Here is a 19407-nt window from a genome sequence, read left to right on the forward strand (position 1 = left end):
CACTGGCTGGCCACCGTGTGTCTGTCCCCACACACGAGGGATTGTGGGCGTCACATGATAATGACAAGAAGTCTTAACATCCAACGGGGAAGCCTATGTACTGCCCAATGGCAAAGGCAGTGATGATGGCCTTGTTCCACTCAGCCCGTCCAGTGTCTGGCCAGCGTGGCAGGCTCTGGTCAGTTCTTCCACAAGGCTGGGAGGACAAGCTGGGTCACAGAGCTTGTCTTCTCTTCTGATCTCCTCTGTAAGAGCTGCATCCTCTGGGGCAGTTGGACAAAAGGGCTTCTTGGGAAGAGGAACCTCAGAAAGGTCAGGTGAATTACTCAAGATCATGCTGGAAGCCAGTGGGACTGGTGCCTGGGTCTCTCTGCGGCAGGTCAGCTGTGAGCGCTACTCAGTCCGGCACCTCCCACCTGTGACCTCGCATTTCTCTCTTGCTGCTCTCTATCTCTGTTATAAGTTCCTGAGGAGAGTGGTCAATTCTTTGACTTGTCTGGTATTTTCTACTTCCCACTAGTGTGCCTGACAGAGCTAGACACAGTCTAACTGTTTTTTTGCTAAACTGAATGCTCTGGTCTTGGATAACTGAGCACACTTTTGACAGAGGAGGCCTTGCGGGCCTGACCAGGGTGGGAGGGCGTGGAGGCCCAGTTCTATCCTTTCCAGTTTTCTGTTCCCTGCCAGCTCTCTGCTTCGGTTGTGGGGTTGTGTGTGGATGGTACTAAAGAGTTCTTAATGTCCCCCACTTGAAGGAGCACTGCCCTACAGACCCAAGGCCCAGGGAAGTTTAGTTTGGGACAAAACAGAGAGAAACTTAAGAGTCTGAGAGATTTAAGAATGAGGATGAAGGTCTTTCTCCCTGCTCATTGCTGGCCCACGGCCCAAACCCTCAGAGATGGGACATACTCACCAAGGCAGTGCAGGGAGACCAGGGAGCCCGAGAGACAGGGTCTGGAAGGGAGACACAGGACCTTGTGGTTTCTGTGGGAGGCAAGGACTCCGGTCCCCTAGCCCTGTTGACCCCAGCCCCCCTCCCAACACCTGGGAAATCTGGAACCCACGTCCTGGGGGGCTGTATAGAAACGGTATGGCCACTTAGTTCATTGTGATTCGATTGGTTTGGGTTCAACGCCCCTGCTGTTCAGCACCCACTGTGTGCTGGGCCCTGCCTGTGTCAGAGCCCAACCCAAGACCTTGGCATCCTGGAGTGGAAGAGAGCTGAGCCTGGAATAATGTCTGTTACACTGTGGGCTTTCCAGATGGACAAAAAGTGGGATTTCGGTGGAATTACAGGCACACGATCCTTCTGCTACCATCTTGGTCCTTTTTAAGATTTACTCTTTGGTGAATAAGCAGCCCTCAGCAGCATCCCCAAATGCTGGGGAGCCAGAATCTTTTTCGGGGCTCTCTGCTGCAGTGTGACCATTTTTATCTAGCTGCTGAGCTCTCATGCACAGTGGGGAGGCAGAGGAACAGACCGCTGCCAAAGGCCATGTGGCCTTTTCTCTGGAGAGCTGGGAACGTGGAGAGGTCTTACTCTGGCCTGGGTGAGTGGCTGGGAAGGACAAAGTGGCCTTTGGAATCTTGCCTTATTGGGTTTAATCGGGAGCATAAAGTGGTAGGAAAATTTTTGGTTTTACTCTTGGATGACACGGCCACCAACAACATATGGACAGCACACTTTGTCCAGCTGTCTGTTTTATATAAAAAAGGGAGTCAACCCAGAAAACCTCTCAGAAATCTGATTCTCTAGTTCTTGGTATCTGACAGTCTGCATGGCCTGGAGTTCTTCTTGTGGTCTGGCTTATATTCCCCTTGCTGCACCTGCTCAGGGTAGCTGCCTACAGCCCTGATGGCAGCCTCCATTGTGAGCCTCTTGTGGGCCAGGAGGTGTCCTCTCACTTACCCACTTAGGTTTTGCACCTGAAGCCCCTGGCCGTTCTCTGTGATTCCAACAACATCCAGATCTTGGTCTGGGCCGATCTCCACAGCTCTGAAGGTGGGTTTGCTGCTCACGTTGGGGGAGAGAGATTGAGAGAGAGAGAGAGAGAGAGAGAGATGTGAGGTAGGGCAGGATGTTAGAAGAAGATGGGGGGAGTAGTTCCCACTTCCAGGAGCTGCAGTGGGAAAGAACGTGTCCTAGGACTTGGCTCTGGGCACGATGCTGATGTGGATGCTCTTGCTTCCCCAGAGCTCTGGACAAATTTTAGGGACATGTTTTCTTAACTCCCAGTTGTAGCCCTATTTCAAATGTCCCAGCATTTTTTTTTTTTTTTTTTTCTGATTCACAGCCAGGGAACTGGAAGGTGGATATTTGGTTTTCTGAACAAGGCATGTGGGCTGAATTGGGTAGTGGGGGTGCATTTATGGCTCCCTTGGAGATAGGACAGGACGAGATCAATCTTCACATGAGTCCAGAGAGTCTCTCCCTTGGACCACCCTCCCTCTTTCTCTCCACTGATCCATGTTTGTCTTCTTTCAAACCTTGGCTTTAAGTCTTTGCTCCTCCAGGAAGGCTCCCCTGATTCATCCCATTGTTCTGATTGTCCTGTCCTTCCCCATCCAGCCATGCTAGTCCTGGCTCTGTGTGCAGGGCTCAGGTTGACTGAGGCACTGGCTGACTGGCCACTGATGCTCTCACATTCTGGGCCAGGATCCCGCACACCGGGTGGGCCCAGGTACACCTAGAAGGGCGTGAGTGTGGCGGTGCTGGGTTTCAGAGCCCTGGAGATGGAGGCGCTTGTCCTGCCTCTGACACTAGCTTGATGTGTAACCTTGACAGGTCACGCCCTTCTCCGGGTTTCCTTAAGCCTTAGTTTCTCCCTCTGTAAAATGAGAGGTGGACCGGATAATCTCCAGAGCCCCTCCCACCTTGAACCATCTCGGGTTTTATGGTCCTGGGACAAGAAGGGCTTCTTATCTAGGTGGAGGAAGGAAAATAGAGAAACTTCAGACCCGGAAGGAGGGACAGTGGTGGAAACGGACAGTCCCCGGAAAGGTAAGCTCTGACTAGCTTTGATTCTGTAGAACTCAAGAAGCCAGCTGGTTTGGTGCGTTAGTGCACTCCGGAAGGACAGAAATTCCAGGATCCTATTACCTTAAGAAGCCCCAGAGACACCTTGGTTGCGTAAGGCAGCTGCAGCCCGTGGAGCTGGGAGCTGGGCACCCCTGACGCCGCAGTGGCTGGACTGCCGTGGAGGGGAGGGGCTGGCTGCAGGGGAGGCTGGGCCGGCCGGGTGGCTGCTGGGGGTGGGGTGGGGGAAGGAAGAGCAGGGCCAGGGCGTGCCTTCCCACCTCTCCTCAAAAATGAAGGAGGCAGAGGTGGCCTGTCCAGGGTTGCGTCCCACGGCAGGTATTGAGCAGTAAAGACCTGATAACCAGAGAGCAGAGGGGGCCAAAAGGTCTGATGGATTAGTAATGCTGCTGGGAGCATTTATTGAAAAAGAACCTGGAGGCTGCTTTTTAGGGGTGGATGGGAGAAAGTTCTGTGATTGATTGACAGTGTCTGCATGTCCAGTTTCTTAGAGTCCTTGGGGGCTTGCCAGGGAGAGTCCTTGGGAACCTACCCCACTCTGCAGCTGAATAAATGGGTATTTTCCCTCCTCTCTGGTTAGGCTCTGTGAGTGATCGGTGGCCGTACCTCTCCTCCCTTTATAGGGAAAGCCTTGGGGGAGGAGAGAATTACCCAAACTAGAAACAGAGACATTGCTAGAACTCCTGATGCCTAGGAATTAAGGGGTCTTGGGCACAGACCCCAAGCCTCTTCCTCCCAGCTCCTGCCGAAGCAAGTTACTTATCTTCCCTGAACCTATTTCTAAAATAGATACAGTAATAACTACCTTTGTGGTTTTTGCCAAGATCAAATGAATATAAACACAGCATGCAAATCACCCTTACGATTACATAACTCTTGATCCACTGAAGATTTGGAGCTGCTTTAGAAATTTGCTGAGAGAGCTGGGATTGCTGATGGGGCGCCAATGTAATCAGGTTTGTTTAAGCTGAATTTTAACCAATGGGACATTGAAGAAGTAAATATTACACTCTGGGACAGGGTGTCTTCTTGCAGAGCCGTGAAAGAGTGAGGGTCTTGAGGAGCCAGCACTGTGTGTTGGGGGTGTGTGGTGAGGCTTATATTCTCTCGCTGCACCTGATAACTGTCCTATGACATTGCCAGTGCTTGCCCCAATTAACCCTTTCCTTGAGGAAACTGGGGCTTAGGAGATTGACCTTCACGTTGCTTGTATGTGAAAGTGCTCAGGTTCAAGGGCAGTTCTGTCTGACTCCAGTATTTATATTTTTAGGAAGGGAGGAAGGAAAGGGGGAAGAAGGGAGGAGGTCATAGGGACGAGGGGACAGCCTCTGGAGGCTGGGGCCAGGTACCTGTCATAGCCCATCTGCCCACAGGCTATCTTGGCCAGAGCTTCTGTGAAGTTGTCGAAGCAGGCAGAGGCCCAGCTCTGTGTGGCCGGGTCCAGCACCTGCAGGGTGGATCGGTCCCTGGAGAGGCGGACTGCGAGGGGGAGAACCTGGGTCAGTTGCAGGGCAGGGGCCTGTCTGGCCCATCTCCCTCAGAATTCATCATGGGACCAGCACAACCTCCCTACACCCAGGCCCTAGAGCATCATAGAACACCAATCCTTTCAGCCTCGGGGTAAGTTCTTCCATTTGGCTTCGCCTGACTGAGCTTCATTTTTATGGTAGCCAGGGTGACCAGATGTCCTGGGAACAACCTCCTTGTGGACCTGTTGTCCTGGCACAATTACCAGCAGCTCTCTATTTTATTCTTAGAGATACCAGTTTTGGTGGTCTATGGTGACTCTAGCCATGGTCCACACAGCTTGCCTGGCCTGGGGGACTTCTCAGTGAGGAACCTAGCTCCTTTTCCATGTGAGGTCAGAGGGAGGAGGTTGAGAGGGAGGTACTTTTGGCAGTAGGATGGCAGGTGCCCATAGGCATTTGACTACTGATAAAAAAAAAAAAGATATATGCAAGAAGTCACTTAGTCCTGCCCCTCAAAACCCCCCAACACCCATCTCCTGGGCTGTCCTTTCTCTCCAGAGCCCAAGTACTAGGTGGGTGAAGCTGGGCCAGCCCCGGCCAAGAAAGAAGATGAGTTTTTGTTGGAAACATCTCCTATTGCTTTGAAGGACCTAGCTCAGTCTTGTTACATAGGAGGCTACAATAAACACCTAATGAATAGAAAGATCAGTAGCTGGTTGACGGCTTGACACTCACTTTTCTAGTCCCCTTGAAAGAACAGATTTCACAGAAAGGAGGGAACTCCCCAGGGTCATCCAATCCAGCCGCCTGCCTCAGTCCCACCCCGGTGTAGCAGAACGGGGCAGGCTATGTTACAATTTCCTGTCCCTTCTGGTCCGCATTTGTTCATCATATTCACTGAGTATTTGCTACATGGTAAGTACCGGGGCCCTAGTCCTGTTGTTCTTAAGAATCTTACAGTAGGGATGGAAACTGACAAGTCATTTGGCAGATGCTGTGCAGTGGATCAAGGGGGACCTGAGCTGGTTTCCTGCTGTGCCAACTCCCCCAGTGCCTCCAGCCCCTAGACTCACCTGCCACTGGGGACCCATCGGGGAAGGTCTTGACACAGAGCTGCTCGTCCTCCCCGGAGGCACAGTCCTGCTGGCCGTCACACACCTGCCTCCTCGGGATGACGTGGAGAGGCTGCCCGCAGAGGAAGTAGTATTTGTCCAGAATCACCTTGACTGGAAGGCAGGGGCAGGGAGGGGGGCAGACAGGGCTGAAGGTCAAGCAGGCAGCCCCCGGGGTGGGTGGGAGAGGCTGTGTTTCCCTGAAAACATGCTGGGCTTCAAGACAGGCAGATGAGGGCTCCAGACGCAGTGACGCCACTTGGTAGCCTGGGTACTTGGTCCTGAGCCTCAGTTTCCTGATCTGTAAAGTAACACCTATCCCATACCTACAAGATGGCTGAGGCATCAAGCGAGAGAGTGTGCAGGAGAAATTTAGAAACAGCCCCCACTGGCCTCATCCTCCCGGTGCAGGCACAGTGCCTCTGGTAACGAATAGACAACACGGGGCCTGGAGCCCAAAGACGACAGCGCTGGCCCTGCCGCCTCTCGTGTGACTTTAGACCCATCACATCCCCTCCCAGGGCCTCGGTTTTCTCATCTGTACAGTGGGGTGAGGTGGTTGAGAACGTTTGGTGAGCTGGTGGCCGTGAGTGTCTTGTAACCACCGAGTGCTATTCTAGAACTAGGTGTTTTGATCTGGGGCTGAGAGATCCCTGAAGGGCTTGGCGGCGTGTTGTGTTTTGTCTTCGGCCTGCTGCTTTCAAATTCTGTTGCTCCTTTGCTGCCTTGGGCTGACGGGACTGAGTCTAGTTTGTGACTCCTCAGCGAATGAATACTTCACATTCCTAAAGGCTCCTGGTCGGAAGAGACCCCCCTGCCTAACTGAACCCTCCCCTAGCCCGAAGCCCCCTCCTGCTGTCCAGTGTCGCTCCTGGCTAGCCCTGCAAGTGACAGTGGTAAGTCTGACGGTGGCCTCGCTGGTCACTGCTGAGAGCTTCCCATGCACTGCCTTGTGTAATCCTGACAACAACCTGAGGTGGCTGGGGTCATGATGAACTCACATTATAAGTGGGGGACACTGAGATTTACACAGTTGGGGTTTATTTCCCAAGGCCACACAGCACTTATGTGTAGAGCCAGAATTCCAGTCAGGGTCTGTCTAACTCCAAAGCTCTTTGCTGCCTCTCCATGCCTTCCCTGAGGGGCTTCGAGATGGGGTCTGCTGGCCCGGATGCCCCTGGTGTGAGGGAGCACAGGAGAAGAAGCAGGCTGAATCTTTCCTAGACCTTCAGAGTTTGGTTCATGGTCAGGAGCTAGGGTAAGGCAGGCTCACTCTAGCCTCTTGGGACAAAGCCAGGACATAGTATCACCAGTTGAGACCCCAGAAGCCAAAAAGTTGAGGGAGCCTTGCCTGGGATGGAGGCTCAAATGACCTTCTCTGGTTGCAGAACCTGGGGGCCCACGGCATGGAAGCCACACAGGACCTTGTGGGATGGGGAGACCCCACTTCTGAATCATGCACCACTGCCTGCCCGGGCATGCCCTGGATGAATCTTGGCCCCTTCTCCTCTCTCCAGTGTGGCAGGGCACAGGCTCAGAGAAAGCAAGCTCTCCTTCATATTAGCCTAAATAGAACAGGCTTAGGACGGCAGCTGTGCTTATGCTGCTGCAAACCCAGGGCCAAGGGCCAGCCAAGGTCAGGAAGAAATCCGCATCTCACAGCTCAGTGGGACTCTCCGGGATCTGGGTGGTGTTTGTGTCGTGGATCTGCATTTCCATTGCCACAGATGGAAAGGGACTCGTTCAGTCTGGGTCCCGGGGGGCCCGTCCCAGCTGTCTCTAACTGCCAGTCCTCTTTGAGCCTAGATGCTCAAGTGGAGGGGGAGGGTTTGGGCCCAGTGATCTGGGAGTGCGCGGTGGCTGTTGCTGGGGAAATGCCATCGTGGTTCCAAGTGCAGCTCCTCAAGGGCCCGTGCTACCCCGTTAGCAAACACATGCTTTTGTGTATGGCCTTGGTCACATCTCTGCACCCTGTCCGGTGACCCACACTTGGGCACGACCTAATTTTCATCCAGGTGTTTTACATTATCTCCGATATCCCTCTGGGAGAGACAGGATGTTTTACAGAGGAGACTGAAGTTGAGAGAGGTCAAAGGACTTACTCAAGGTCACACAGCAAGGGGCTGTGCCGAGATCCTCACCCAGGTGTCCCGACTGCTAGCCTGGTCCGCTGGGCCCTGCTCCCCACCCTGAGAGTGCCGTCAGTAGCCTGCTGTGACTGTGGGGGAGGGGAAGGCAAGGACAGTCACAGGAGTGGGAGTGGAGACCGGGATGGTGGGCACGGTGGGTCATTCAGTTCACTCTTTGTCGCTGAGTGGCCTGCTCACTGGGTCTCAGGCACTGGCAGGGAGGAAGACAGAGCTACGGGCAGTGTGTGTGTGTGCGTGCGTGCGCACGCGCCTGGGTGGCTTCCCGTGTGCCCCCCGTCTGTGTCCCTCTCTCACAGGTGGAAAGGCTCCCCGCTCTTATAGCCGGTAGGGCTGCTCTGGTGTCTGCAGATGCCTGACTAAGGAGGCAGGGGCGCGGCCGCCCTGGCCGGTTGCCTGCGTGGCTTTGTACCGTGTGCAGCTGTGCTTTCCCTGTGGTAGAGATCATCTGGGGTAGGTGGGGGCTGCGTTCACCTCCCCCCTTCACTCTTGGAGGAAGGCTCTCTTCAGAGCAGGGGGTGGACGCATGTCACACAAAGCTTTCTGCAGCTCACCTGCCTGTGGCTGCTGGGTGCAAGGGTGAAGGGTAAGGTTGGGCTTGGAGAGGAGGTGGCAGCTGCCGTTTCCTGTGGGGGATGAAGGGGAGGTGGGGGCAGTAATGAGGGGGTGAGGGTAGGGGTGGGGGCTGCCACTTACTGAGGACAGCCATGATGATGATGGTCGCCAGGCTCAGCAGTGCTGCGATGATGGGGATGCCAACCTTTTTGAAGGTTTCCAGGGGAGTGCGAGGTTTGCGCAGGGGGGTGACGTCTGTGAGGCGGAGGGAGAGAGCCTGCAGTCAGCACTTGGAGCCCGCCCCTGCCAAGGCCCACAGCCTCCCTGCCCTCTGGCCCTGGTGCTGAGCCGCAGAATGCTTTGGGTACAGTTTTGCTTAGCGCTGGGGTTTTATTCCTGCAGACTGGGCTTAGCTTCAACAGTGCATGGTCACCCCCCCTCCTTCGCTTACCCAGGCTTATCCATCTTTCACCTGTGCCCCTCAAAGGAGACTCCAGACCATGGTGTCCTCTCCTTGTCTTGACTTAGCCTATTCTGCAATGTTTCACCCTGTCGGGTCTGCCCTGCGTCTGCCCCGGGAGAGGCAAGTACTCATTTACTTTACTATCATTTATCCTCTTTTCTGACTTATCTTTTGGTTAAACTGTAAGCTTGAGGGCAGGGACCTCCAACGCATTCCATGCTTCGTAGAGCCCTGGTACATGCTTGTGAATGAACACATCCTAAGGGCCTCCATCTCCAACTCAGCTCAGCAGATGGTGAGTCCCTAGAATGGTCCTCATCTTTAAGGAGATGCCAGTTTGGGGGAAGAAGCACACGAGGACAGAGTTGCCAGGACCACCAGACACCACCAAAACACTTAAATGGGCCTCTGTAGGTGGTGATGGGGTGGGGTGGGGCTGGACCAGCTGGGCAGAGGCCTGGGGGTGTTGACTGTGAGCTCCTCGTGTGCTCCTGAGATGTAACGTGAGCAAGTGCGTATTGTGGAGGGAGGACTGGCAGCGTCAGTCTGTGGAGAGTCTTGAACACCATGCCGGGAATTTGGATTTTACGGGGAAGGCAGTGTGGAGCCATGGGAAGCTTTGAGCAGTAAAGAGATGTGATCACCTTCATATTTAGAAAGGTGAATCTTTCATCAGGAAGGAGGTGGATGGGAACAAGAGTTTGGGGATAGGGAGACCGGGTAGGAGCCTAGAGATGCCTAAAACAGAGGTAATAATAACTATATTGTCTTTTTCATATGGTTATCCAAGGAGATGGTACCAGGGCCAGGATTTGAAAAGTTAAATTCTCAGGAAGTACCCGAGATAGGTCCTCTTGCATCCCCTCTCCTTGCAGGCAATAAGCTGCGGCAGGTGCACGGAACTTCTCCAGGGCGAGCTAGGGCAGGAAGTCTGGCAGCCTTGAGTCCCTGGAAGGCGATAGGTCAGCTTTCTTTCCCTCACCTCCCCATGGCTTGGTCTGTCACCTTCCTTGTGAGGCCTTCTTGACCTCCCTTTTTAAAAGATAATCTTCCAGTATTTCCTGTCCTCTTTCCCCATTTTAAAAAACATCAGCTCTTAACATACTCTGTATTTTATGTATTATATATATTTTCCATTTCCTCCCATCCTTGCTTGAAATGAAGACTCTATGAAGATAAGGAATTTTTCCCTTCTTCTTCTTCTTCGTCTTCGTCTTCGTCTTCTTCTTCTTCTTTGTCTTCTTCTTCTTCGTCTTTGTCTTCTTCTTCTTCTTCATCTTCGTCTTCTGTCACTGCTGAGTCCTAGGTGCTTCAGCAGGTATTTGTCGAGTGAATACATGCATCGCTCTTTGCTTGATCTCTTAAGCACCTCCTTTCCGTCTTTGTTACAGGTCTCGTTTCCTGGCTTGAATGAGGGCTGGGTTATATGTCTGTCTCCATCGCCTTCCTCAGCTCTTCAAAAGCAGAGAATGGCATCCAGCCATAGACTGGTGCTCAGGAAGTGCTGGTATCATTGTTGAAAGGGAAAGCGTAGGAAATGTTTCGTCTCCTCAGGAGAGTTTAAGCCTCAGGCACAAAGCACAGGCCTGTGGGGTGTGGGCTGGTGTTGCCCATCAGGGGCAGGAGCAGGCACCAGGGAGCTTCTCAATCTTAGCAGGTACGGTTTGAAGGTTCCAGCAGTCAGTGTACAGAGCTGTCCTCTGTCCCGTGGCCGTGGACATGGCGACATTTTGTCCATTCCTCCTTCATGCATGATTTATTTATTGAGCACCTTCCGCTGGGGGTGTGAGGTGGGCTGGTTTTCTCAGAGGTGCATCACTTCTTGGGAGCCCCTCGAGGGGTTCCCCTCTCCAGGTCCCCATGTCTCTGCCTCCCTGATGTCCTCAGGGAGAATAGCATCAGGAAGGGTAGGGTTTTCTTGGTTTACGTTTCGTACGTAAAGTTGACAAAGCCACCATGAGCTTTGTGAAGAGCCTCCCTGCCTGCCCCTGTTCCTTCCTCCAGCCGGTCCTGCCCACCACTGCAGGACAGAGCCTCCCAGCGTATTGCTGTCATCCTGTCACATCCCTGCCTGAGAACCCTCCGTGACTTCTGGATCTAGACCACACTCTTCTCCAGACTTGCAAAGCCAGTGGGATTTGGGGCCATGTGGACTTCCCACTGCTAATCCTCGCCGGTCCTCAGTGCCACACGGGCAGTTTCTGCCCTGGTCCTTGTGCACCTGCCTTCATTCCCGTCTTTGAACCTTTGCTCCTGCTCGTCCCTTCACCACTGAAACCCTCATTACTTCCTTCTGTTTCGTGATAGTTTACTCCTGTGGGGACTTTGTCAAAGCTTGCCTGACCCCATGACGCTATTATCTCTGATCGCTTGGCACTGATCGCTCCTCGAGCTCCCTTCATGTTGGCATTGGTAGCAAATCTAACTTGTTTTCTGGTTTGGTGGTTCTCAGGCTTACTCGGGTGGTGGAGCTCTTGGATGTCTGGTGTTCTCTGGGGACACAGGGGTCTACTGGTCTATCGAATTCCAGAGCATAAACTAGGCACCATCTTACTTGCGGAAGATTACATTGTTTGTGATCATTATTAACGTGGGGCCCTGAAATTGTTGAAGTAAGTGGGATTGGTTATTTCCTTGTGGATCTGTCATATTAGTTTGTGCTTTGCTGATCCAGCAGGCTATCATCAGGAATAGCTCTCAGTGGTTTAACAAAATGGAATGGGAGGGGAAAAAAACCAAAACCTTAAATTTGGGAACACTTTATCTGTTAAATTATTCTTCTCCTGTAAATCAGGCAAACACTATCATTTTCTAGTCTACCAGGGAAAATACCTTTGTCCAGCATGTTCCATGGAAGTGGTCAGACTGGCAACTCCGTGAGGGCAGGGACTCTGGCTTTCTTACTTCCTGTTTTAGTCCAGTGTCTAACCCAGAACCTGGCACGTGGCGCACTCAGAGTTGTTGAATGAATAAGAAAGTGAGTAACTGAATGAATGAGTTGGAGAATCACTGCTCTTGGGGTTTTAGGTTTGTTGGTCTTATTTCCCTGGAGACCATGCTTCCTACTTCTAGAATTATCCTGGACCTTACAGTTGCTTAATACATTTTTGTTGAATGATGAATGGGTGGGTGGTTGGAGATCTTCCACAGCATTTAGCCCTCGGTGGTGGTGGTGAGGGCCATGCAAGAGGGGTATAGTATCTATTTGGTAACTGGTTGAAACTTGGAGGCTGAGGTGGACAAGGCAGAGCTGGACCTGAGCTTACCAAGGCTGTTCAGGGGTTGATTGCTGTCAGGATCCTGCAATTGAAGGAAAAACAGTGAGTTGAGTGAGGGAACCTCTCAGGCTGGGGCTAAGGACCCAGGGGAGGCTCTTGGTTCTTATTTGCATCCCCTTCTCTCTGCTGAATCTAAGTTGGGGGGCTCAGTGATATCTCACTGGCTCAAAATATAAAATTCAGGGGCTCCTGGGTGGCTCAGTCATTAAGCGTCTGCCTTCGGCTCAGGTCATGATCCCAGGGTCCTGGGATCGAGCCCCGCATCAGGCTCCCTGCTCAGCGGGAAGCCTGCTTCTCCCTCTCCCACTCCCCCTGCTTGTGTTCCCTCTCTCACTGTCTCTCTTTCTGTCAAATAATAAAATACGTGTATATATATTACACACACACACACACACACACATATATACATAAAATGCAGTTATGCATCTATATTACCTGGTACAACTAGCTTACTAATTGTAACAACTAGTTAGCAATTGTGGAAATGTTAGGCTGCTGGGTTGTTGTATTACTGAGTTTCTTAGAATGATTCTGCTCAGCCGTCTGTTTTGGTCAACTATTTGTCTACTTTTATAGATGTCTTAGTTCTGTAAAAACTTGGACACTTCACAAAAGGGGTACTTCAATGGCCAATCTGTGCCAAAAGATGCTCAGTATCATTGCTCATCAGGCAAATGCAAATTGACACCACAATGAGATATCTCTGCGTAGACACCTGAATGGCTAAAATTAAAAAGACTGACAATACTAAGTGTTGATGAGGATGTGGAATATTGGAACTCTTATACACTGTTGTCAGGAGTATAAATTAGTACAGATACTTTGGGAAACGGCCTAGCTGAATCTGCTAAATCTAACTATGTGGCTATTCTAGGATTCTGTGACCCAGGAATTAGCCAGGAGAAATGAGTGCACGTGTCTAGTGAAATATCTGTACACAAATATTTGTAGTAACTGCATTCATAATAGCTAAAAATTGGAAAAACCCAAATGTCCATCACTGGTGGAGTAGATAAATTGTGGTATATTCATATGATGGAGTATATTTTAACAATAGACCAACATAACCTAGTGCTAAAGTGCAATGACCTATGGGGATGAATCTCATAGACATAATAATGAAGGAAAGAAAGTAGACACAAAAGAGTATGCTCTGTATGATTTCATATATAGAGATTTTAAAAGGTAAAGTTAATCTATGGCGATGCAAGTCAGAATAGTGATTACCACTGGGGAAGTGGGGCAGTTATTGGAAGCAGCACAATGGAAACTTCTGGAATGTTGGAAAACTTATATATATATATCAAGTTGTCCTTGATCTAAGTGTTGGTTACATGGGGGTACATATGTTTAATATTCACTGGGGGGTACACTTTAGATTCGAGTGCTTTATTGAATGTATGTTATCCTTAACAGAGCAAACAAAGACAAAACCCTACCAGAGCACTATGGTACTTCTGCAGGTGTACTCTTAGGTCACCATGGACACACATACACAAACACAAGCCTCTGTTCTTCCAGTTACACCACTGCGTGTGTGCGCTCAGCACACACACAGCCACATAGGGTCACAAACAGGAGCCGTGCACACAAGGCTCACATACGAAGTCCATTCGCCCCCTTGCCTGCAAAGCAAAGAGTAAGGGGAGGGGACTGCCAAGGCTCATGCCTCACTCTCGTGCCTCCCAGAAAGCTCTCTTCTCTTTGCTCCCTTTCCAGCTGCTACAGGAGCTGGAGTCCTGGGGCTGGGTGAGCGGCAGGCCTGCCTGGGGTCTGGGTCTCCATTCTGGGACTTGGCTGTCCGTGGTGCTGAGGTCACGATGGTGCCACTGGTAGGTGGAGGAGCTGCAGGACCCTGAACGTTTCCGCCTGGGAAGTTTTTGAGTCCCATTTGGGGGTGACAGGGCTTCTTCTAACCCCTGGGTGGGTGTCCCAGATTAGGTCTGGTTGGTGGCAGCGGGGAGGGGGGGCATCCCGGGGTGTTTGCTTCCATGGCTGAGTGTGGCAGACATAATCATTGGGAGAAGGAGCTCCTTCCTTTCCTTCCAAACTCTGTAATCCACTGGAGGGACGTGCCTGGCATTGTCCTTTGGTGGCATGAGGCCTTGGGCGGCTCGGGGATGTTCCAGAGACAGCGGGCCCTGGAGTCTCTGGGGGCTGAGTTGGAATACAGGTTCTGTGTCTTATTAATTGTGAGTCTTGGGTGTGAGAGGGTTAACCTCTCTGAGCTTCATGTTCTCCCTCTGTAAAGTGGGGAAGCTGGTACTTACCTCACAGTGCTACTGTGAGGTTTAAGTGAGCTATGTAGTGGGAAGGCCTGGCTCACATAGGCGAGCTCCCTTCCCTCCTGGGCCCCCCAGCATTTGCTGCAGAACTTTCTACTGCGCAGTTGTCCTTGTTTCTTGTGGCCTTTGAGTCCTCAGAGTTTTGCACTGGACTTTACTCAGGAAAGACCAGATAGATGCTATTAAATGGAACGGGACTCTGGGCTCTGCCCTGTGGATCTTTCCTAGCCACCTTTCCTTTGCCATCTCCAGGGCCTGGAGGAGGGACTGTTTCCGGGGTAAAGATGAGAACAAGTCCTACAATACTGCGTTGCAGTGGTTGCCGAGTTAGGTAATAATAGTATCAACAGTATTTATTTATTTATTTTTATTTATTTTTTTTTTCTAAAGATTTATTTATTTGACACAGAGAGAGAGACAGCTAGAGAGGAAACACAAGCAGGGGGAGTGGAAGAGGGAGAAGCAGGCTCCTGGCTGAGCAGGGAGCCCGATGCGGGGCTCGATCCCAGGACCCTGAGATCATGACCTGAGCCGAAGGCAGACGCTTAACGACTGAGCCACCCAGGCGCCCCCTCAACAGTATTTAATCTACACACAGTCATCGTGTAAGAGTTTACAAAATTCTTTTGTCTGACTCAGTCAGGTTCAAGGCTGAAAAGGATCCCAATTGTCTGATACCCAGTATGGTTAGCATTACGTAATTAAGTATTCAATGAACTATTTGACAAGGCCCTGCTCTAGGAGCTGTGGATTCAAAGACAAATAAGAAATAAGTGCAGTAGGATGGGAGAGGTGCCCAGACAGGCCAGGTCAGGCCCTGCCCTCACCTCTGATGGGTGGGGAGTGGGGGGAAGGAGGGGAGGACAGGTGTGAGCAGATAAAGCTGGAGCGATGAGTGCCATGCAGAGTGAAGTGGGTGATGGGAGCCAGTGCCTGCTGGATACTTACAGCCAGAGGCCTAGGGACGGGGTCAGGGTGGTTAGGGACAGCTCCTGGGCTGAGATCTGAATGCCAGGGGGGAAGGAGCAAGCTTGGTGTTGGAGAGACAGAACAAAGAGCGGCAAGGACAAGAGGAAGGAGAAGGGGGCTGGTGGTGGGAAAAGATACCCGTGCTTGGAAGGTCAAAGCAGCAGGCCTCATAAGCTGACTGGATGCTCTTAGGCCTTCAGGGAGCGGGCAGGAGGGTATTTGCCAAGATGCGAAGGCTGCAGGAGGGGCAGGTTGGAGGGGTGTCAGGAGCATCCACTGAGTGGCCCTTCCCTGTCAATTCATTCTTTCTCACTGAGTCTGCCGTGGTCATGTGCCTCATTAGTTGAGGTAGGTAGGGCAAGTCTCTTGTTTATTATTAATTCAGCAAATATTGACTGCCTTTGATGGGCCTGGCATTATGCTGGAGGCCGAGACACAGAGGCAACAAAAAAGGCTTACAGCCTGCACTTTCTTGATTCCTCATCTGTAAACAGAAGTGACCTCAGTACCCCTTTAGCTAATATGTTTTCGATTGCGACCCACTGAATAGTGCTTATACAGAAAACATCCCACACCTGAAAAACAGAAAATGAACTAAATCAAAACTACAAGCTAGAATGACAGAGACTGTGACTAATTGGTAATTAGGGCATCCCTGGTGTCTCCTACAATACCTGGCATAGAGTGAGTATTTATTTATTTTTAAAAAGATTTATTTGAGAGAGAGCATGAGAGAGAGAGCAGGAGCATGAGTGGGGGGGAGGGGCAAAGGGAGAAGGAGAAGCAGATTCCCCGCCGAGCAGGGAGCCTGACACAGGGCTCGATCCCAGGACCCTGAGATCATGACCTGAGCTGAAGTCAGACGCTTAACTAACTGAGCCACCCAGGTGCCCCTAGAGTGGGTATTTAATATTTGTTGAGTGAAAGAATTAAGGAAAATATCTTGGTTGGTCAGCCTTGAAGAAGCTGACTCTGGCACATTCACACATTGGAATATTATGCTGCAGTCAAAACAAATGAACCACGGCACCACAGAATCACATGGATGGGGCATTAGTAATTTAACATTAAGGTAAAAAGTAAATCCCCAAAAGATTACATGTAACACAGAATCTTTTTCATAAGGAAGCAAGGAAATGATAAACATGGGGTTTGGGTTGAGGCTTACTTTCCAGGGGGCTTCTAGCACATTTCCTGGCCTGGCAAAGACGTAGAATCAGTATCTGTTGAGTTCTTAAACATAAGAGACTTGCCCAGCTACCTCGGCAGGGGGAGGGAATGTAGGTGTGAGGGCAGGGGATCCCCTGGTCAGATGCAGCGTTTGTCTGGGGTGGTGAATTATGGGGGCTTACTACATTGTTAAAGCCATCTAACTAGCTGGAGTTACAAGGGGGCCCCGTGTGGGCCAGTGGTGGAAAATGTCATGGATCCAGGATTACGATTCATCCGGTGGTGTGCACCTGAGGTTCAAAGAGGAAAAAAGAAAAAAAGCAGTCTCCCGGCTGTGCTGAGGGGTCCAAGGAGTCAAGCTCCTATCCTCCCATCCTCCTGTGCTCTACTTTTTCAGGCTGCCAGAGTTCTTCCATCCAGTGGCCTGCTCCTTGGCTTTCTTGAAGCCTCTCTGACAAACATCTCCAACACAGTGAGATTAGAGATGATGGGTTGCCAAACTTCTGGGAAGGGGAGCTGCAGAAGGTCACAAGCCTTCAGGGTAATGGGCAGGGAGGTGGGCACATTGAGGTTTATGAGCAGCGACTGGGGAATATCAACATCAATTACCTTCCTGAGCAGGGTGGAGACGGAAATGCACAGCAGCTGTGTTGCCTTTCGGCCCAGAATCCATCCTGAGTCGGGGCTGGGAAGTGGGGGAGAGATGGGGCTGAGAGATGAGGTGAGAGTCTTACCAGGTAAGATCCAGGAACCTGGCCACCCCCTATCGCTGGGTGAGTCTATGCCGTGATCACAGGATGCAAAGCCGAAATGGTCTCTGGGGACCATTCCAGGCAACTCCCTAGTTCCCTAGACCAGGGAAATGTCTAGCCCTGAAGTTGGTGGAGGGAAGGTGCTTGAGAGGCCACGAAACACCTACTGTGCTGCCTTCTGCTTTGTTGGAGGTGTCTCAGTTTATCCCCAACTTGAACTCAGCCCTTGGCCACAGCTGCCACAGCCCAGGCCCAGCCCAGGTCCCGCAAAGGCACCAGCCTTTCCTGTGTTATTGGGTTGCTGGCTGGGTCAGGCCTGTCTGCTGTGTTGATTCAGTCTGCTCTGGGGCTCTGACTCATGGGCCCAGCCCAACCAGTGTCTGACCCAAGGGTTCATCTGGGAAGGAAGCTCCTGGATTACAATGGGAGGGCAGGAATGCCTGGGCCCCCAGAGCCCAGAAGGGCCCAGCTGAAAGAGGTGGGGGTGGGGTGTGGAAGAGGAAGTTAGAAGGTGGGTGTTAGAAGGCTGACAATCACCTATTGATTGCCTGATTCGCTCAGAGAATCATCTCTCCCTGCTTTTCAGTCAAAGTCGCTGGTCACAGAAAGACATTAATCCGAGACCATGTGTGGAGGCAGAACAATTAACTACTGCATTTGGGGGTTAGTACAGAGCTTACAATATCTTGCATAAATGCTGTCCCATTTAATCTTCAGAACCACCCTGAGAAATTATCCCCATTTTCCAGAAGAGAAGACCAAGCCTCCTGGAAATTAAGTGGCCTCAGAGCAAGTCAGGAGCAGATCCAGCTCTTGGGGGGCCGGGGTTTTGGGCTCTGTGGACTATTGTTTTCATCCCCTCCTCGCCCGTCCCCATCGATATGCAGGGATTACCCCCAGCATCTCCCCAGCCCTCCCCAGCTCCCCAGGCAAACCCATCTCTGCTTGGTTCCTGGCTCTGCCAAGTCTTCCATCAGCAAGGGTAGTAAGCTCTCCTCCCTCCCAGAGTCTGTCTGGGGAAGGGCCTAGGGCAGTGCTGGGCCTAGCAGGGGCTTCATTGTTATTAGCATCCCTTCCTCCTCCCTCTTCCATTAGGTCTGCACATTTCTCATCTCTTCTCCTCCTTCCTTTATTTACCCTCAGTCTCTGGTGTTTCAGATTTTGGAGAATCCCGTTGGGTTTAGCACAGCTCCTAGCTCAGGGGTGATGAACCCAGGCACCAGGCGCTCTTATTTTTAAATGAGGATGAAGATTAAGTGTGCTGCAGAGAAGACACAAAGAACCATCCTGGGGAGTGTAAGTTCTCACATTGCCTTGTCTTTTGACTTGCGGGGTGCCTTTGGGCCCACACCTCAACCTCTCTGAACTTCAAGGTCCCTAGGGTAATTAGAAACTCTCTTTCAGAGATGGTAAAGCAGATAAGAGAGTTAATAACCCCACACTGAAACAGGAGGTGCTCCACCAGGCAAAGAAGAGGTGGCAGCTCACAGAGGCCAATGGAACAGAAGGCCTTGCCAGGTCTTTTGTCTGCTTTTCTTGCCACGCAGCCTGCCCCTGGGCCTTATTTTTCTTTTCCTCTCTGCATTGCTGACTCTGAGCTTCCTTGTTCTGGAAAGAAGTCAGTAGGGGCAGAGCTCGGATGATTGGGGTGCAGAGGAAGGGAGAGAAGCAGGGGCTCTCAGTAAGGGGGCTTTCTGGCTCTGCTCTGGTGTGCGGCAGTTTCAGGCTCCTCTGGGGGCTTCCCGTGGTCCCTCAGGGAAAACTTAGAGGCAGAGATGCCACTGTTGCTCGGTGATGGGATAAACCGGTCCTTTGTGGCTCTGGCAGGTGGCAGCTAGGTTGCCTAGGCCGGGGACACAGCCAGGGGGAAACCCAGGGGAATGGGTGGGGAAAGTTCTCCGGTGAGCCAGGAGACCCGGAGGCTGCTCCTAGTCGGAGCTCAGAGCAGGGCTCGGCCACTGGCTGGCTCAGGTGCTCAGGGGCTGCTCTGAGGGTGCCTCCCTGCTTCTCTGACCCTGAACCTGCATCCCACTCCCCGACCCAACAGCAGGCGGCTGTGAGCTCTCCACCTGCAGCGGGGGATAGGGCAGTTTGATGCCTTTACCAGGCTGGGGCAAGTACCGTCTGTCTTGGGTGCTTCAGCCATGACAGGTAAGGTGAGGAGAGGGGC

At 51.7% G+C, this 19407-nt stretch overlaps 1 protein-coding gene and 1 non-coding gene across 2 annotated transcripts in view; one reads left to right on the plus strand and one right to left on the minus strand.

Moving 5' to 3' along the window:
• TMPRSS4 (transmembrane serine protease 4) overlaps positions 1–19407 on the minus strand; it is a 27278-nt gene that overhangs the window by 6292 nt on the left and 1579 nt on the right. Inside the window, exons 2-7 of the mRNA XM_031040183.2 lie at positions 12050–12083; positions 8462–8575; positions 5580–5732; positions 4387–4516; positions 1910–2011; positions 914–954 (exon numbers count right to left, since the gene is read on the minus strand). Coding sequence (XP_030896043.2) covers positions 914–954; positions 1910–2011; positions 4387–4516; positions 5580–5732; positions 8462–8575; positions 12050–12083 — 574 coding nt within the window. The remainder of the gene's footprint in view (positions 1–913; positions 955–1909; positions 2012–4386; positions 4517–5579; positions 5733–8461; positions 8576–12049; positions 12084–19407) is intronic.
• Positions 17159–19407, plus strand: part of LOC115944593 (uncharacterized) — a 55826-nt gene continuing 53577 nt past the window's right edge. Inside the window, exons 1-2 of the transcript XR_014138914.1 lie at positions 17159–17222; positions 18396–18533. This is a non-coding gene — a transcript (uncharacterized LOC115944593). The remainder of the gene's footprint in view (positions 17223–18395; positions 18534–19407) is intronic.

Source organism: Leptonychotes weddellii, chromosome 11, assembly GCF_054177405.1.
Source record: "Leptonychotes weddellii isolate Sample4059 chromosome 11, ASM5417740v2, whole genome shotgun sequence".
In the NCBI taxonomy this organism is placed as follows: Eukaryota; Metazoa; Chordata; class Mammalia; order Carnivora; family Phocidae; genus Leptonychotes; species Leptonychotes weddellii.